The 18,885-nt window shown below is 39.5% G+C and overlaps 1 protein-coding gene across 6 annotated transcripts in view; it reads right to left on the reverse strand.

Annotated features, from left to right (window-relative positions):
* The window catches only part of PIP5K1B (phosphatidylinositol-4-phosphate 5-kinase type 1 beta), a 351,464-nt gene that overhangs the window by 114,119 nt on the left and 218,460 nt on the right, over window positions 1–18,885 (reverse strand). For all 6 annotated transcript variants that reach the window (XM_064361684.1, XM_064361689.1, XM_064361686.1 and 3 more), the window contains 4 exons: window positions 13,459–13,670; window positions 11,643–11,726; window positions 11,500–11,548; window positions 7,538–7,622 (listed from right to left, as the gene is read on the reverse strand). In XM_064361684.1, coding sequence (XP_064217754.1) covers window positions 7,538–7,622; window positions 11,500–11,548; window positions 11,643–11,726; window positions 13,459–13,670 — 430 coding nt within the window. The remainder of the gene's footprint in view (window positions 1–7,537; window positions 7,623–11,499; window positions 11,549–11,642; window positions 11,727–13,458; window positions 13,671–18,885) is intronic.

Raw genomic sequence — 18,885 nt, forward strand, 5'->3', positions numbered from 1 at the left:
GAACCTATCGTGTTCATTCTGCCATTAGGCCTTTGCACATGCTATTCTTTCTCCTGGAGATGCCCTTCCTGTCTCTCTTCTTAATGAACTCGGGGTTATGTTTTCAGGATTTAGTTGAAACATATTTTTCTCTGTGAGCTCTCTTTTGGAAGAATTGGTCTTTTTTTTCTCTCCATGTACCCATAGTAGCATATGAAATAATATTAGCAATTATTTCATTATAGATCTGTCATTGGTTTCAATCCCTGACTCAAAACAGACTATTAAATTATTGAGGGAGGAACTAATCAATATTTAAAAAGCTTTCTATGTCATCACTGTTTAGTGTAGTGCTAGATACATAATAGGTGCACCAGTGTTTGTTGAATAAATGCATTATTGTGAAATTCAGAACAGTCAATTTTCTTTAACAAATAAATGAATTTAACTCATATTCTATTCAGGAAGCAAAGCTTTAGTACCTTAGATAAATTATTTGTATGGAGAATTTCAGTGAAGTTTCAACATAATGGTGACTAATATTTCCAGGAAATATTACAGGATTTTGTAGACATTATTACACTGGCAGCATCACTCACTTGTGGGTAAGATGAAGGGATTTTAAAAGGTTAGAAAACACTGACTTCAAAAAAAAACCTTGAAGACCAGGGACTATTTTCTTGGTGGGAGGAGAGTATGCCTTTACACAGTAAGAGGTTTGAATTAACCACAGTTGATGAAACATCTTAAGGTTGTGTTTTAAAGTGTCTACTTTTCTAATAATTTAATTACCCTTTAAAATGGTGGTATTAGATGAAAATTCCATTCGTTCATTGGATTACTCATCAAATAATGATTGAGTGCCTACTGCGTGCCAGGAAATGTGCTAAGTGAAAGTTAAGGACTTTGTGCACTAAGAAATCCATGGACGTTTATTTCCTTTAACGTTATTATTATTGTTAGCATGGAAGGGTTTTTAACAGAAATCGGCAAGAGCAGATTTATATTTTAAACTGATTTCCCGGGATGCAGTGCGTAGGGGAAATTGGATTGAATGGGTACACAACAGGGGGCAAAGAGACCTGTTTGGGGCCACAACTTTATGTAAAATAATAATAATAATAAAACCTGCAAACCGGGCCAGGCGTGGTGGCTCATGCCTGTAATCCCAGCACTTTGGGAGGCCGAGGCAGGCAGATCACCTGAGGTCAGGAGTTTGAGACCAGCCTGACCAACATGGAGAAACCCCCTCTTACGTGGTGGCACGTGCCTATAATCCCAGCTACTCAGGAGGCTGAGGCAGGAGAATAGCTTGAACCCGGGAGGGGGAGGTTGCAGTGAGCCGAGACTATGCTGTTGCAGTCCAGCCTGGGCAACAAGAGCAAAACTCCATCTCAAAACAAAACAAAAACCCTGCAAACCAAAAAACACAGTGGCTGAGTCAGGACAGGTACTGTGGGAGAAGGGGATGCACTCCTGATTCTGCAGAGTGAGGACTGATAGGTGTTGCTGAACGACTGCACCTGGGCAGTCAGCAAAAGGAAGTGATCAAGGGGTGATGCCAGCATTCTTGCTTGGTAACTGGGTGGATTGTGGTGGCCTTCTGTAAGACATGGACCCAGGTGGAGAGGCAGGCTCTGGGGTGGTAAGCAGCTAAATTCAATTTTGGGCATGCTGGGCTTGCGGAATCCAGTAGATGCTTAAGTTGGGAGAGTGGATAGGCAGGAGACTTGCTAGAAGTGTGGGGAGTAAGTTGCAAGTACACAGATGGTAACTGAACCCTTGGGAGAATGAGGAATTACCTAGATAGTGTTGTATAAGAAGAGACCAAATCAGAGGCTGGACCCTGAGGAACACCCACAATAAGAGTTAGCAGGGAAGAAAAGTTTCCAAAGGATACCGAGGAGCGGAAGAGAGGCTGGAAGGCAACCAGGGAAGTCCTGAGTTTGAAGAGAGCATTTCATAGAGAACTGATGTCAGTGTCTCACATGCTGGAGACTTTGAAGAAGACTGAAAGTGGCTGGGCACGGTGGCTCACACCTGTAATCCCAGCACTTTGGGAGGCCAAGGTGGGCAGATCATTTGAGGTCAGGAGTTCGAGACCAGCCTGGCTAACATGATGAAACCCTATCTCTACTAAAAATACAAAAATTAGCTGGATGTAGTGGTGCATGCCTGTCATCCCAGCTACTCAGGAGGCTGAGGCAGGAGAATCACTTGAACCCAGGAGGCGGAGGTTGCAATGAGCTGAGATCGCGTCACTGCAGTCCACTCCAGTCTGGGCAACAGAGCAAGACAGGCCTCCCACCCTCCAAAAAAAAGAAGTCTGAAAGTTGTTCAATGGCTTCAGCAATGATTGTTGATTACCATAGAAAGAATATTTTGGTGGAGTGGCGAGATCAAAAGCCGCAGGAGTACACAGAATAGTGACAAGAAATAAAAAAGTGAGACAGCAAGTGCATCCCACTCATGAAGGAGGAAAAAGAAACACCAGGAACCTGAGGGAGATGGAGTGCTGAGAGGTCTGTTTCTATGATTAAGAGGATGAGCAGATGGAAGGACGAGGTGTGGAGCCAGAAGAGGGAGTGAACGGTCAAATTACCCTGTAGTGGAGGTAGTCTCTACAGAGATCTGTCCTGGACCTTAAGGAGATTGGATCCAGTATACATGTCATGGTATCTTCATCCATTTAACAAATAAAAATTACAATATATGCACCCTCCAAACCCACACCCCTTCACTAGGTGCAATCAGCTGACATTTAAATAAAGGAGATAGGCATTAAATAAGTAAAACCTATAGCATATTAGATCATGATAAATGTTAGAAAACATAAAGGAAGGAAAGTAGATGGGAATCACCGTTCCCACTATAGCAGGACAATAAGCATTATCGTCACTATCTACGCAATAAACAAAAGAGATAAAGTACTAGACTTGCTTTAAAGTGAAATATCTAATTCAATATGTGGTATCAGGACAACAGTTAACTACTTGTGAAAAAACAAGGTTAGATCTCCCTCACTTCAAACACCAAACTAAATGCAACACAGATACAATTTTTAAATAATTTAAAAAGTCTACAAAAGGTAAAAGAAAAATACGGGTGAACGCTTATCTGATACATCAATGATGAAGTCTTTCATAAGCATAAAAGGCTTAAATAAAAAGAATCCTACGTTTATGGGATGTAAAATATAAGATGGCAACACTCCCCAAATTCAACACAATCTTTAACTACCAGCTGCCCTTCTTCCCACAGAAATTAACAAACTGATTATAAAATTCTTAGGGACATACAAGGGACACAGGATAGCCAAAACAATCCGAAAAGAGTATTTGAAGGACTCACATTTCTTGATTATGAAACTTAGCAATACAAACCAGAAGTAATCAAGAAAGAATGGTACCGGTATGAAGGTCGGCATATTGATCAACAGAACGATGTGAGAGTCACGAAGTAAATCCTTACACTTGTGGTCAATTGATTTTCTTTTTTATGGTCTGGTTTATGTTCTCTCATGATAATTGTCAGTAAGAGTGCCAAGATAATTCAATAGGAGAAAGAATAGGCTTTTCAGCAAATGGTGGTGAAACAACTGGCTAACCACATATGAAAGAATGAAGATATACTCTACCTCATATTACATATAAAGTTCAATCAGAATGAATCACAAACCCAAATGTAAGAGCTAAAACTACAAAACTCTGACAAGAAAACATGAGAGTAGATCTTCATGATCTTGGGTTAGCCAATGTTTTCTTAGATCACACCAAAAGCACCAGCAACAAGGGGAAAAAAATTGGATATCAAAATTAAAAAATTTTGTGCTTCAAAAGACACTATCAAAAAAGTAAAAAGGCAACCCACAGAATGAAAGAAAATATTTGCAAATCATGTAACTGATAATGGGCCTGTGTCCAGAATATATAAAGAACTCTTATAACTCAATAATAAAAAGACAGCTCAACTAAAAATGGGCAAAGGGTCTGAGTGAGCATTTCTCCAAAGAAGATATAAATTGCCAATAAGCACATACAAGATGCTCACTATCATTAGTCATTAGAGCAATGCAAATCAAAACCACAGTGAAATACTGCTTCATCCCTACCAGGATGGCCAAAAGAAAAAAAGACAGGCAATAACGTATGTTGGTGAGGATATAGAGAAACTCTGGAACCCATATGCATTGCTGGTGGGATTGTAAAATGATACAGGTGCTTTGGAAAAGAGTTTGACAGTTCCTCAAAATGTTATCAGAGTTACCATCCGACCCAGCAATTCCCCTTCTACGTCTACATTCAGAAGAAATGAAAATATATGCCCACACAAAACCTTGTCCATGAGTGTTCCTAACAGCATTATTCATAAAGCCAAAATAGAAGCATCCCAAATACCCATCAACTGATATATAAACAAAATATGGTGTATCAATATAATGGAATATTCTGCAATAGAAAGAATAAACTACTAATATATGCTATGATGCTACAGATAGACCTCAAAAATATTGTTAAGTGCAAAAAGCCAAACTGAAAAGTTTATATTATATGATTTATAGTAAAGGCCAGAGTAGGCAAAAGCATAGAGACAGAAAGTAAACTAGTAGCTGCCAGGGGCTTGGAAGAGGACGGAATGTGGAGTGACTGCTATTGGGTATGGGGTTTCTTTTTGGGGTAATAAAAATGTTCTAAAATTAGAAAATCGCTGAGCTTGGTGGCTCTTGCCTATAATCCCAGCACTTTGGGAGGCCAAGGTGGGTGGGTCACCTGAGGTCAGGAGTTTGCGACCAGTCTGGCCAACATGGGGAAACCCCATCTCTACTAAAAATACAAAAATTAGCCGGGTGTGGTGGCTTACACCCGTAATCTCACCTATTTGGGAGGCTAAGAAAGGAGAATCACTTGAACTCGGGAGGCAGAGGTTGCCGTGAGCCAAGATAGTATCACTGCACTCCAGCTTGGGCAACAGAGTGAGATGACATCTCAAAAAAATTAATAATAAAATAAAATAAGAAAATGGTGATGATTATATAACTTTGTGAATATATTAAGAATGATAGGCCTGTACACTTTAAAAGGGTAAAGCTTATGGATCTTAATTATATCTGAATAAAGCTGTTTTTAAAAAAATAAATAATAAAATCAAAATAAGAAAATGTCAATAGATTTGATTACCTGAGAGTTAAAAAACTTGTTCCATTAAAAACCTGATAAATTATACAGACTGGAAAAATCTGCAACACATGCCATATTTTATGAAATTGAAGATAACATTGATTGTACCATTAATTTATATGCCCCGTCTTTACTAAAAGCCAAAAGTAGCTGGGCATGGGTGGTGCATGCTTGCAATCACAGCTACTCAAGAGGCTGAGGTAGAAGAATCACTTGAACCCGGGAGACAGAGGTTGCAGTGAGCAGAAATTACGCCGCTGCACTCCAGCCTGGGTGACAGAGTGAGACTCTATCTCAAAAAAAAAAGATTGAACCACAAGCTGGTATTAATGTGGCTTGCAGTTTCAATAAACACTATCTTATAGTCTATTCTGGGCCAAAGAAACCTTGGGCAAATAATTTAATTTATGGTGCTGTCAATTTGAGAGCAATTTTAAGGTATCACTGAGAGAGTCAAATGTGGAAATAAGTTTTAGAGTGAAATGTGAAATAAAGTTAAAAAAGGGGTTAATATCTTTACTATATGGAATTGATATTAATAATTTTGAAAAATAACAAACAGCCAATATAAATGGTCAAGTGTTAAAAGCTCAATTCTCAAAGGAACTACAAATGCCTAAGAAACATGAATAAGGGTTGAACCTTACCAGTACTTAAGAAATGCAAAATAAAACAATCAGATAACATGTTTTACTTATCAGAGTGGCATAATTTAAAAGCCACAATGCTGGCTAAGGGCTGGTAGAATACAGGCTCTCATGGGAGCCTTCAGTGGCACAATCTCTCTGTGCAGTTACATGCATTTTATTACCCCCGTGCCCCTTTCTTGGAATCCATTCTAAAGAAATAATCCTAAATTTGGACACAGTGTTAATCTGAAAGTATGTTCATAAACTAGTAAGAAACAGCAAAAGGAAGACAATGTAGGTGACCATTACTGAAAGAATGGTTAAATAGATTATTATGTTACACCATAATTTTAATGTGTGTCGAAATTTCAAATGGTGCCTTGTAAAATATACAATGATATGGAAAACATAACACTATAAACTATTGGTGTTATAAAGTTATGTGAACAAAGAGGACATACACCTAAAATTGTGTCCCATTATGCTACCATTTTAATATAAATACATAAAGCATAGAAATAAAGATTGGTAGAAAGTACATCAAAATATTAGCAGTGGATATCTCTGGGTTGTGGCATTTCAAGGAATTTTCTTTTTTTTTCATTTTCATCTTCTTGTATTTTCCAACATTTTTACATTGCAAGTGTTTGACTTTCATTAATTAAAAAATCTCCAATAAATATTATGAGATTGTCTTATTTAAATATAAATCATGAAGATTCTTTTTCAGCTGTGTGGGGCTAAATTATCACGTTTTAGTTTATGAAATTGGACCACAGAATAGCAAAATGATAAAATAACTACATAGAGGGTTATTTTCTCCTTTCACATAACTTAAAAACTTAACACAGATATGACATATTCATTGCAAAAAGTCAACAAATATCAATATAAAGGAAAATAAGAGCCCACCTGCTTCCTTGATCTGGAACAAGTACTGTTAGCTTTGGATTATAGTTTGCTTTTCTTTTCTAGTTACTTGAGGTTTAAATTTAGGATACTGAATTCAGATTTTTATCTTTTTTTTTTTAAAGGCAGGAGTTTACACCTATAAATTTTCCTTTGAGCACTGCCTTACTGCATTCCATAAATTTTTGGTATATTTGTTTTTATTTTCATTCATCTCTGAGGTTTTTCTAATTTCCTTGTGATTTCTTCTTTAACTCATTGCTAGTTTAAGAGTGTGTGGTTTAATTTTCAAATATTTGTGAAGTTTTCACTGCTTATTGATTCATTCCATTGTGATCAGAAAGGATACTTTGTATGATTTCAATCGTTTTAAGTTTATTGAAACTTGTTTTGTGGCCTAACATATGATCTATGCTAGCGAATGTCCCATGAGAATAACTGCTGTTTTATATATTCCTTTATAATTCTGCTGCGCATTCAAGGTGTACAGACTGATTACTACTTATAAGGTAAATAAATCTACATTTAACAAACTAAATGTGCTGCTAACACCTGATTTTTTTATTGGCTGCATACTATTCCATTATTTGACTATATCATAATATATTTAACCAATATGTTACATTGTTGGACATTAAGAGAGCTTCTAAATTTTTTCCACCACTAAACAGGACTCTAGTGATTATGGCATCAATAAACACCCGACTGGGATGCTTAACCATAATTACTAAGTGATTACTGCTGCAGGGAAAGAAATAGCATTAATTCTTCCAATAAAAATCTTGCAAAGATACATAATGAAATTAGCAACTAAAAGTAAAAAAAAATTCATAAGAATCTTACCTTGAATTTTCTTGAAAACTCTGGAATTCATGAACTTTAGAAATCTGTCTGCATAAAAGCTTGGTCTATGAACGGAAACAGTGTCCTGAAGAGACAAAAACCAGGATCACAGGGTTACCTCTTAGTGTTCATCTCAAGTCAGAAGACAGAGCTATGGAACTGGTTTTCTGTCAGCCAACATTCTTAACCAGAGGTGGCCCAGAGATAGAGAACAATGCCCTGTGCCCCGCAGGGCCCCGGAGTCTGAAGCTGGGGGAGGAGGGCACAGACTCAATCGGAACAAATGTTCTAGACACTCAAGGCCAAACCAAGCAGGGGAGAGTTAACAAAAAAACTCTGCTACGTAAATCAAAACAGCTGTCCTTATTCATAACAGTGTGTCCCAGGAGGAGTTTTTAAGTTCTTTTTTCACACACAGGCAAAGAGTGCATCAAGTGTCATCTGGAATGAAAGGTAACTCCCTTAATCATGAACAAAAATTAGGGACATAAACAAAACTATCCTAAAGTAAGGGTGACATTTAAGGTAAAAAAATGCTCTAGTTTCATCTCCTAATAACAAGGTGAGGAGATGCTAGGAGGATTCCTGGGAGACAAGGCTAACAGATGACTTCTTTGCACTGAATTATCTGCTGATTGCATGGAGTTGAATTGAGTTAAATTGTTAACCCCATTCTTCTCTCATGCTTGGCAGGAGTCTTTAGGGCTGAAGGGTCATTTGATTACAAATTCAGGAAAGGGGATGGATGAGGGAGGTAATTTTCTATGTTTATTTAGTAATCATTTATCCAAATCATGTATCCAAGCCGTACACTTGTGGACATAGTAAATTTGCTTCTATAATGCTTCATTTTGAATTCAGGTTTAATGGACTCCAATATGGAAATTTCTAAAAATTTAAGTTTAGATACTACAAAGTATCTGCAGTGGGGTTGGAAGAAAAAACATTTTGGACCAGAAGTCAGGAGACCTGGTGTTGGTTGTTAGCTCTAACTTTAAAAGGCCGTATATTCCTGGGAGAAGCCAGAGTTTCAGGACCTCAGTTTCTTCATCTGTGAAATAGGGTGTTACAGAAGGCATATTATATTCCCTTGCAGTTAGGATAATCTATAATACTGTAATTAGCATGTTATGAAGGTCACAGTTGCCAGATTCATCTTTGATCACATTATAATGGTCATCTACACTCAGTAGGTTTTAGGCATGGTGGGAAATTTATCACTAGTTTTTCTTTTCTTTTTTTTGAGACTGAGTCTTGCTCTGTCAACCCAGCTGGAGTGCAGTGGCATAATCTCAGCTCACTGAAATCTCCACCTCCCAGGTTCAAGTGATTCTCCTGCCTCAGCTTCCTAGATAGCTGGGGTTACACACACCCACCACCACACCCAGCTAATTTTTGTATTTTTAATAGAGAAGGTTTGACCACGTTGGCCAGGCTGGTTTGAACTCTTGTCCTCAAGTGATCTGCCCTTCTCGGCCTCCCAAAATGCTAGGATTATAGGCATGAGCCACCATACCTGGCCCCACTACATCTTTTAAGATGTACACTTCCTGGTATCCTGGCAGTATCTGCCTGAAGCGAACACATTCTTCCCAACAAGTGCAGTAATTTAGAAATATCAGTAGAAGGCAGGAGCCTAAGGGTATCCATAGAGGATTAAAGTTCAGCCCTTGCCTACTCAGAGAGGTTACATTGTTGTTCTCTTTGGCATGAATAAACATTGTTTAAGTAAGAGCCATGTCTGAAAACAAACAAAAATAAGTTTATGATATATAACCAGCACAGAGATTTTTATTTAAAAAAAACTAAAAAACAGATGATAGGTTTTCTCTTATTTTATTTTTTGAGATGGAGTCTTACTCTGTCACCCAGGCTGGAGTGCAGTGGTGTGATCTCTGCTCACTGCAACATCCACCTCCTGGGTACAAACGATTCTCGTGCCTCAGCCTCCCAAGTAGCTGGGATTACAGGCGCACACCACCACGTCCAGTTAATTTTTGTGTTTTTAGTAGAGATGAGGGTTTCGCCATGTTGGCCAGGCTTGTCTCAAACTCCTGACCTCAAGTGATCCTCCTGCCTCTGTCTCCCCTCAAAGTGTTGGGATTACAGGCATGAGCCACTACAACCAGCTGGAAGATAGGTTTTAAATAGACAAAGGTGGGACAAGACTAGATGATTCAGATCCGTCTGGTAACAGGAAACTGAAATGGTCTCAGAAAACAGGAGGGGAGTGGAATGAGGGTATTCACTCTCCCCTCTTCAATGTTCGAGACACTATGTATGCAGTTCCTTCCTTTCTCAGCTGGAAGGAAACATAAGATTCACCTACCATATTGACCTCCTTTCATAGGAGGAAATTTTGATCTGAATAAGATTGAGGTTAATTCTTTTTTTTTAATTAAAAGTTTTTCTTTTAGAGACAGGGTCTCGCTATATTCAAGACTGCTGGACTTGAACTCCAGGGCTCAGGCGATCGTCCTGCTCCAGCCTCTTGAGTAGCCAGGACTACCAGCACATGCTCTATATCCAGCTTCGAGGTTAATTCTTGGAAATAAAGGTGTGAACCTGTTGTTTAAAAGAACATTCTGACTAAAGTCAGTCCTTAGCCTCCGGACAAAATGTAGATCTTTCATACTGAAAGGTTTTTAACAGTCTTCCACAGAACAGAGAAATTATGTGTTCTTTTCCAAGAAAGAAGAAGAATATCATCTATAATTTATTCTCTTTCAAAAGAAAGTATCTGCTAACATCTAAAAAGGAAATGTGTGACCAAATCCTTGACCAATATATTCTTTGGAATTGCTACTTCAAGTTAATAACTTAGGCCAATAAATGTTGTTAGTGGCAGGAAGTAGAAATCTAATGCGTGTGTGTGTGTGCGTGTTGTGTGTGTGCGCGCGTGTGTGTGCGCGCGCGTGCATGTGTGTGTGCGTGTTGTGTGTATGTGTGTGAAAGAGAGAGACAGAGACAGAGAGCACAGGAGAAAGGAGAGAAAAAAGGGGGAAACTGCTCTTTGATAACTTATTTTTTTCTTCAGTTACATCAATTAAGACATCCCCAGCCAGGCACGGTGGCTCATACCTGTAATCTCAGCACTTTGAGAAACTGAGGCAGGTGGATCACCTGAGGTCAGGAATTTGACACCAGCCTGGCCAACATGGCAAAACCCCATCTCTACTAAAAATATAAAAATTAGCCAAGTGTGGTGGCACACGCCTGTAGTCCCAGCTAATCAGGATGCTGAGGCAGGAGAATCACTTGAACCTGGGAGGCAAAGGTTGCAGTGTGCCAAGATCGTGCCACTGCACTCCAGCCTGGGCAACTGAGACTCCATCTCAAAAAAAAAAAAAAAAAAAAAAATCCTGAGGCAGCCAGCATGTATAAATGTTTATGTGTAAATCTATACCAATTAAAAGTTTTCACTTTCTGTGTCTGTATTTGTTAGGTATTGTGTTGAACACTGACATGCATTATTTTGTCCCATCCTCACATCAGGCAGGTGTCATCACTATCCCCCGGGTACAGGTGAGAAACAAGGGTAAGAGGCCAAATAACCAGCACTGTTCCTGGTCACATGGCTAGTTCAGTAATCCAGGCTGTCCATCATCAGAGTCACAGTGCACACTTCCTGCAGCTTGGTTGTGTGAAAGCTTCACTTCGTTACTGATCATCTCTACGGAAAAAGCCTCTCTCAAAGTTAGGTCCTTTGGGTTTCACATAGACACAGATATCATTTTGTTTCTCTGACCACTAGGCCGGATGTCATATATTTAAATAGCTATTCAAATTTATGTTGTCTTTATTCTCAGATTTGAACCAATCTATTAGCCTAAGATTCTGAGTTTATAAAGACTGTTCTTTCATTTCCACTTAGAGTCTAGCAACACAGTTCCTGCACATACTCTGAAGTCTCTGAGAAAGCAGAAATACATACAGTGTAATAATGAAAATAAGTCACTTACCCCATCATAAACAAGAGCTTTCCAGGAATGTTCTAACTTCTTCATTAACCTAAACATAAATGGAAAATCTCATTTGGTGATTTTTCAGAACCTTTTGTAGATTGATTTTGAAATAATAAAAGACTACTCCCCAAACTCCTTACCTATATGATTGTAGAATATCAATAATGCCCATAAATAAGAGTAGTTTTTCTCCCCTATGGCTTTTAGCTGGAATGCCCCCCATTCTGTTGATAGAGCAAAGAGAAAATATTTGATTACATATTATAAGAACAGGAAGTTAAAAAATCATTTCTAACAAACAGACTGAAAGTAAAAATAGACAATGTTTAAGAACTCTGGGCTACTGCCCAGCCATGTTTTTTTGTTTGTTCTTTTGTTTTTGTTTTTTGGGCATCAGTCAAGGTCATCCCGGGAATTCAGAATGATGTATTAATACTTCCCCACAAAGGAGAATAATACCATAGCTGCCGACTCTGAAGAGTTAGATGGGAGGAATCCAAACTTATTTCTACTTTAAAACCATGAGCACGGATTTTTAGAGCATTATAAAATATTCCTTTTAAAAAATGTAATACTTTTTTCTGATCAAAAAGAGTAATGTATATTTACTTTTAAAAACAAAATACAGAAAAACACAAAGAAAAAGTACAATCAAACAGCTATTCCTAGGATGCAAAGATAACTACTAACATCTAGTACACTTTTCGTGTGTGTGTGTGTGTGTGTGTGTGTGTGTGTGTGTATTTAGTCCAGAAAGGGTATTATTTATCAGGTTTTATAATCTGATTTTTTTTACTTGCTAAATTATAAACATCTTCTTATATTCAAGCTAATATGATTTTTAATAGCTTTATAGTATTTAACCATACTAATATAGGATAATTTAACTGATTATTAGACATTTAGATTGATTTTCAAGAAAGGACTTTTCAAAAATATTAATATGTGTTAATTTCCTTTACAAAAGTGAAACATGTCCATGGTTTAGTCATTGTTGGAGAATTCTAGAAGGCAGGCACTTACGATCGTGGAAAATGATTTCTTTCAGTCTCCTTGCTCAGCTAGTACACATACCTGATGAAGTCTATCATTTCAGTAACTTACTATGGTTGCAATTGTTTCTGCTAGTCAATATGCACTTTATCCATGCAAATTAATCCTATAGTAACTATCAGATCTGGCTGAGGCGAGAGACCACATCTGCCAGGGTGCAGGACTAGAACAACAGAATCGCCTTAGGCAGATAAAAAGCTCTGAATTGCAAACATCATTCTTATTGTGTATTTGCTTAAAACATCTTTATTCAGGCAGGGTGCAGTGGCTCACACCTATAATCCCAGCACTTTGGGAAGCCAAGGCAAGTGGATCACTTGAGGCCAGGAGTTTGAGACCAGCCTGGGCAACATGGTAAAATACCTCATCTCTACTAAAAATACAAAAATTAGCCAGGTATACTGGTGCATGTCTGTAATCTCAGCTACTTGAGAGGGTGAGGCAGGAGAATCGCTTGAACCCAGGAGGTGGAGGTTGCAGTGAACTGAGATGGCACCACTGCACTCCAGCCTGGGTGACAGAGCAAGACTCTGTTTCAAAAAAAAAATAAAAAATAAAAAAATAATAAAAATATTTATTCAAATTCAAAGTTTATTCCTTCCTCTTGTGGTGAATGTTTTGAATATGTAGTTAATGGGGAAAAAAAACATTTTCAGCCATTGTTAAAATAAATGGAGCCATTTGAAAAAAGAAACCAAGTGAGTGAAGGAGTAATAACCAGAGAAACTGCCACTCATCTAGTTATCCTTAGATGAACAGAAATGGAGACCAGTTTAACCATTTTAGCACCAAGCAGAAATTGATTCTTGGAGTCTCACCCTAAGGTGAATGTGACTGTCTATAATTACCCAGTGATGTGGGTGCCACAATCAAGAGGGTGGGTGGGTATGTGGCTGCACTTACGTGTCTGCGTTCTCCGTGATCATCCCATCTCCAGATTTCCCTGGACCCTGGATAGATTCCATGGCTGTTGAGTAGAGAACCTTCTGCATCCCAGGTCGCTTAGCATCAGGCACATTTTGTGAGTTCTCCTCCTCTTTCTCTTTGATGGAATGGTCAAGGAAGTGAATTCCCAACAGAAGGCTATAGTCCATGATCTTGAAGCTTTCCAGCACCTGAATGAGAAAAAGAACCAGGAAGCCAGTCAACCCAAAGGTCTGTTCATCTCATCTACTCAGAATCAGAGAGCTCTCGATATGCAGGCACACAGCTCCTGTTACCCCTCCCAGCCGTGTAGCTGAACGATGAAGAATCAAAATAAAAACACTTGAGGTTATTATTAGGCCACATGCAGGAAGGATTATCACAATGGCTCCAAGATGGGAATTTTATGCAAATCTGACACAAGCACATGTTTTCTCAACCCTCCAATGTGGAGGAGACTTCATCAGGTATGTGTACTAGCTAATAGCATGATTGAGCATTTTCCACACGCCAGTGCTACAAAGCTCACTTACATTCAATCTTCTCAACAACCCTATGAGCTAGGTACTACTGTTATGTCTGTTTCACAGATGAAAAACTGGAGGCACAGAGAGATAAGGTAATTTTCTCAATATTACACAGCTCGTAAGTGACACAGACCCAAGCAGTCAACTCCGGTGTCCACACTCTTAAACAGTAGAGCAGAGAAGCCAACAAGCAATAGTCTCTACAAGCTTGTACCCCCCGCAGCATGAAGACGCAGCTCCAATGTGTCTTTGTCTGAATTCTGTTCTCATAATCTTAAACTTGTGGGAAGTCAGTAGTCTTCTTTTCAAAGCCTGTCTTTCAAAGTTGCCGTTCCGTCCTTTAAAAATATATAATCTCAACCAAGAATAGTATTTCATATTTAATTATCCACTCAGCAGACCTGACTAGAAATACTATTCCCTTGTCTCCATGGGGAGACAAGGGAATTAAAAATAGTTGGATGTAGCCAGACAAAAGAGACGGCAATGCTCTGAAAAGAAAATGGCAGGAGACAAGGTCTGGGTACCAGAATGTTGAGATGGCTTCAGGGTGTAGGTGAGGCTTTGACACTCAGGACTGTTTTAGATGGAATAGCAGTGTTCAGGAAGAATGTCTGCACACTGGGCGTTTTCTTCCATGACAAAGTTCTTTTTCTACTAGTTCATATATGAGTCTTCCCTGCAACAGACTTTTTAATACCTGGTATTTCTTACACAAAGCTGCTCAGAAAATCAAAACAGCCCAGAAAGTAAGACAACCCTGACGGTCGGAACAGCTGTCTCTGAACCAACGTGAGAAGCCGTTCCTATGCTTTAGCTAGGGAACACCGTGAAGGATCAAAACCTACAGATAATGGTTTAGGGATAAAATAATCCAGAATTTCTTAGGCTTCCTGTTCTTGCTCAGCCCAACTGCCTTTTGATATTTATGATATAGTAAAGAGGGGATCAGGCCTGAGGATTCAATTACCTGTGGCTGCCACTTCCTGAATGCCACCTGAGAAAAGGCTTTATGAACTGTGGCATATGGCCTTCAAAAACTGTGGTTATTCTGCACCATGGGCATCTTTGCCATCAATGAGAACTGAGAGTGGGCTGCAAATGAGTATCAATTATTCCAGGGTGTTCACGCTTCATCTTTCACAATACTAAGTCAAGTTCAGAAGGAGTCAGGCAGGAGCTAAGGGTAGAATCTCGCCACTGAAGAGGTTTGGGCTGTGGGATTTTCTAACCCAGGTCACCTCAGAGTGACCTGATAACAATGTGGAACCAGCCTTCCTAATGGAAGGTGGAGTGATGACAAGATTGGAGGAGGGAGGAAGGAAGGAAAGGGTGATAAGAAATGCTTCTTACCACTGATCCAGTGCTTGAGTATCAGACCCTTTAGCTGGTTCTCCGTGGAGGTGTATCAGTGCCTCACCACACCACACAGTAGCATAGACCGTGGGAGAAAAGCAAGTTATCAAGACCGGATAACTGCAGCCCCAGGCCACACTTCAGTTGGAGTCTTATGAAAAGACCTAAGCTGTGCCTAAATTCCTGACCGCATAGAAAGAGTCTCTGAGCGAACATCCAACTTGTTGATTCCCAGTGCCGAAATCTGAGCAATCCACTGCGCCGGCCAAAACAGCGGTGTTAAGATTGATGGTGCTTTTCTGCCCGGGAATCTCCGGACTCTGCACCAAGAACTGCCACGCTGAGGCGCCAGCAAAACCACCGCGCCGGCCACAAGAGTTGCCCTGGCGACCCGTGGGGCTCCTCCACTGGGAATCTCTTGGTCTGTGAGCAACAAAAATTTGTCTGAAAGTGTGGCGTCCTCTTGTTCTCTGCGCTTTCACTGGGAGCTACGTGCCCGAGCTGCTAGTGATCAGCCACCTTGGATCTCTCCAATGCTACCTTTTTCAAGGTCCCACAAGGCTGTGCTAGGATTCAAGCCTCCAACGTCCTTTTTCTACCCTTTCACCAGTGCTTTGGATAGCTCTTTACAGTTAACAAAATACCTCCAATGCAATGATCTCATCTGACCTTAACAATAACCCTGGGAAAGAAGAATTGTAATTATCATCTCCATTTTGACAGATAGGGGAATCAAAGCTCAGAGAGGCAAAAGTATTTGCCCTGGTCAACAGAGCTGGTGAACAGCAGAGCCATCTTCAGTTCATTCAAAAGACATTTACTGAGCAACTCCCAGGTGCCAGACACCATAGCTAATAGGATGTGATGCCTCAAGCTTTCTGGCTCCCCAGTCTTGTGGAGTTGAACCTCGGCCATGACTGTGTGTTGTGTACTCATTCAGGATAAATGTGAATACTTGTAAATGTTAACTTGTGTTGTCCAGACATGGCCTGAGAGGGGCTGGTCTGAAGGGAGATTGACAAGTGAGAGCTGACATCACTGGGAAGCAGAACTGGAAGAGATGATGGAAGAAGGAGCTCTTTAAAGACAGCCTTTGACACAATATTGGGTGGGAAAATCAGATATACGACATCATATCATTTGCATGAATCAAAATACTTATGTACAAAAGAAAAATAAGCACTTTGCAAAAACACAAAGAAACAAATATGGTACACATCAAACACACTGAGAAGGTTGTCAATGGGGGTATGGGAGTGAGGAATGAGGATAAAAAGGGATTTTAAAAAGCTCTGACCCTTAACCTTCGAGCCCGAGAGTCAGACTCTTAAAAGAAAATGCTAAAAGATATTGGATGCTTTCTTCAGAGAGAAACATGTGGTAGAAGGGCCTTAATCTTTCTAATTCTCAACCATACTGAAATGATGGCTCAGGCACAGTACCCACCCAGACAGCTTCATCAGCTCTTTACAATGAATGACCATCTGCAGATGCTAATTTCCCCACTCACATTTATCAGTGCTAATGCTTCCTTTCTTGGAGAGACTTGGATAAGGGCATGGGGAATGGGGGATAAAGAGCTCGGACTCTGTGACCTTAGGCAGGTCACATCATCTCCTTGTGGGTCAGTTTCCTCGTCTGTAAAATGGTGACAATATTACCTGTCATAAAGAATGCTTGTAACAATTAAATGTGACAATGCAAGTCAAGTGCTTAGAAAAGTCCCTAGCATAAAGTGCTTAATTTATTGCTAGCTCTTATCACTATGATTATAATTCATGGTGACTCATCCCTCACACTAGCTCAAGAGACAACAGGTGTCAGCTTGAAGTAAACATTCCTAGAATCGCACTTGTGGAAACAAATGTCACTAAATTAGCCAACAGAATTAGAACTATATTGCTGGCCTGCTTACCAGTGTCATTTTGGCAAATCTTGATTCCTTTAGAAGCTCTGGGTTTGTGGATACCAATGGGTTTGGCCTTGATGGCTGACAACGCAGGAAAAATTGGCAAAAACACAGTCTTGTGCCCTACACAGCCCCATCTGTCAATGTTTCCTCCAAAGCAGTAAACTGGCTTTAAAAGGAAGTTCCAATAAGACTCTGACAATACTGTGGGTGTTCCTAACAGGCTCCCAGAATCATTTACTCCAGTTGGGAGTGGTCAAGCTTAAAAGTATTCCTGACACCATGATTTTCCTCTGCAGAGCATCCATGAATTGATTCTGCTCATTAAAAAGCTTTTTTTAAAAAATGCTTTTCTTATATTGTCATGCAATATTCAACCTCTGCAAAGCATTCATGAATTGTCAAGAAGCTTTTTTCAAAAACGACATCCTTTTTCTTCTATTTTTCCTTCAATATTCAACCTGAACTGTGTGTTTTGTATTTGCAGTCTTTTTCCCTGCCCACGAACAGGCCCAAGAGAACTGCGCATTTTACAGCGGAGACAAAGTCAGGCCGTGTGGCCCGACCTGAGCTACTGGATAAAGGAAGACGCCATCCTGATGCTGTACAGGGGCCAATGCTTGTTTTGGTTTATTTATGTTTTTAAAGAATAAATTCCAAGAGAGAATTAACTCTTGAAAAAGTGATTAAAAATGTTAAAAAGAGCTTCATTTCCTCTGTACTCTTCTACTGGATTGCCAGCATCTGAGAAGGGTGCTGAGTTGTCCTTGTGAGGCCAAGACTCCTACTTTCAGAGGGAAAGGCTTAAAAAAAGAAGTTCTATCTCCTTATGTGGAAAGCTGACCACTGCAGTTAGAGTTTGGGTTAGGCAAAGTCACCATCGATTAAGAAATCTGAAGGAACAAAAACAGAAATGTGTATGAATATATTTTAAAACAAAATAAAAGACTTCTGTAATGAGAAATTCTGGGAACAGATTTTAGTCACGTATTTTTAAGATCTGCATCAGTTAGGAACAAAATAGTTCCGTTACTCATATCATCCCAGTCATTTAATTAAAAGAATAGATAAATCTGCCAAGAACTTAACGTGTGAGCTTTAAGAGTGAGTGACATTCTGCAGCATGACAGACACCAGTTGGTCCAGTTCATCATTCGGTCGTGCACATTTCCAGAATGTCTGCCTGCCCTTGCTGCTGCTGGTGGATTCTGTACCTGTGCATTTGCCATTCAGACCTTGGCTTACAATGCAAATACAGGTGCCTTTCGATCTAGCTCTGGCAGGACTTTACTTCCCCATTTGTAAAAAAAGGAAACAAGAATGATTCACAGAACTGTTTAAAACTGAAAGCAAGCTGGAATACTGCAATGTTTTTTATTGCCAAAGTCAGATTTTTTTCTTCCTTCTCTCTCAAGGACTAATTTAAGTCAATAACAACATTGGAATGTAGTGAAAAAGTCAATGTCAGAGTCAATGTCGAAGCAGCCGATGAGTACCCTGAAGACATGATCAAAAACTACCTGTTCCTGAAATCAGAGCATATTCCCCAGGTTTTCAGGGCTGGTGATGCATGAGTGCTCTTGTAACTTCTGTAGATTTGGGGACCTAATGTAG

This window comes from Aotus nancymaae, unplaced genomic scaffold (assembly GCF_030222135.1).
Source record: "Aotus nancymaae isolate 86718 unplaced genomic scaffold, 86718_ANA_hifiasm-v0.15.2.pri h1tg000041l, whole genome shotgun sequence".
Classification (NCBI taxonomy): domain Eukaryota; kingdom Metazoa; phylum Chordata; class Mammalia; order Primates; family Aotidae; genus Aotus; species Aotus nancymaae.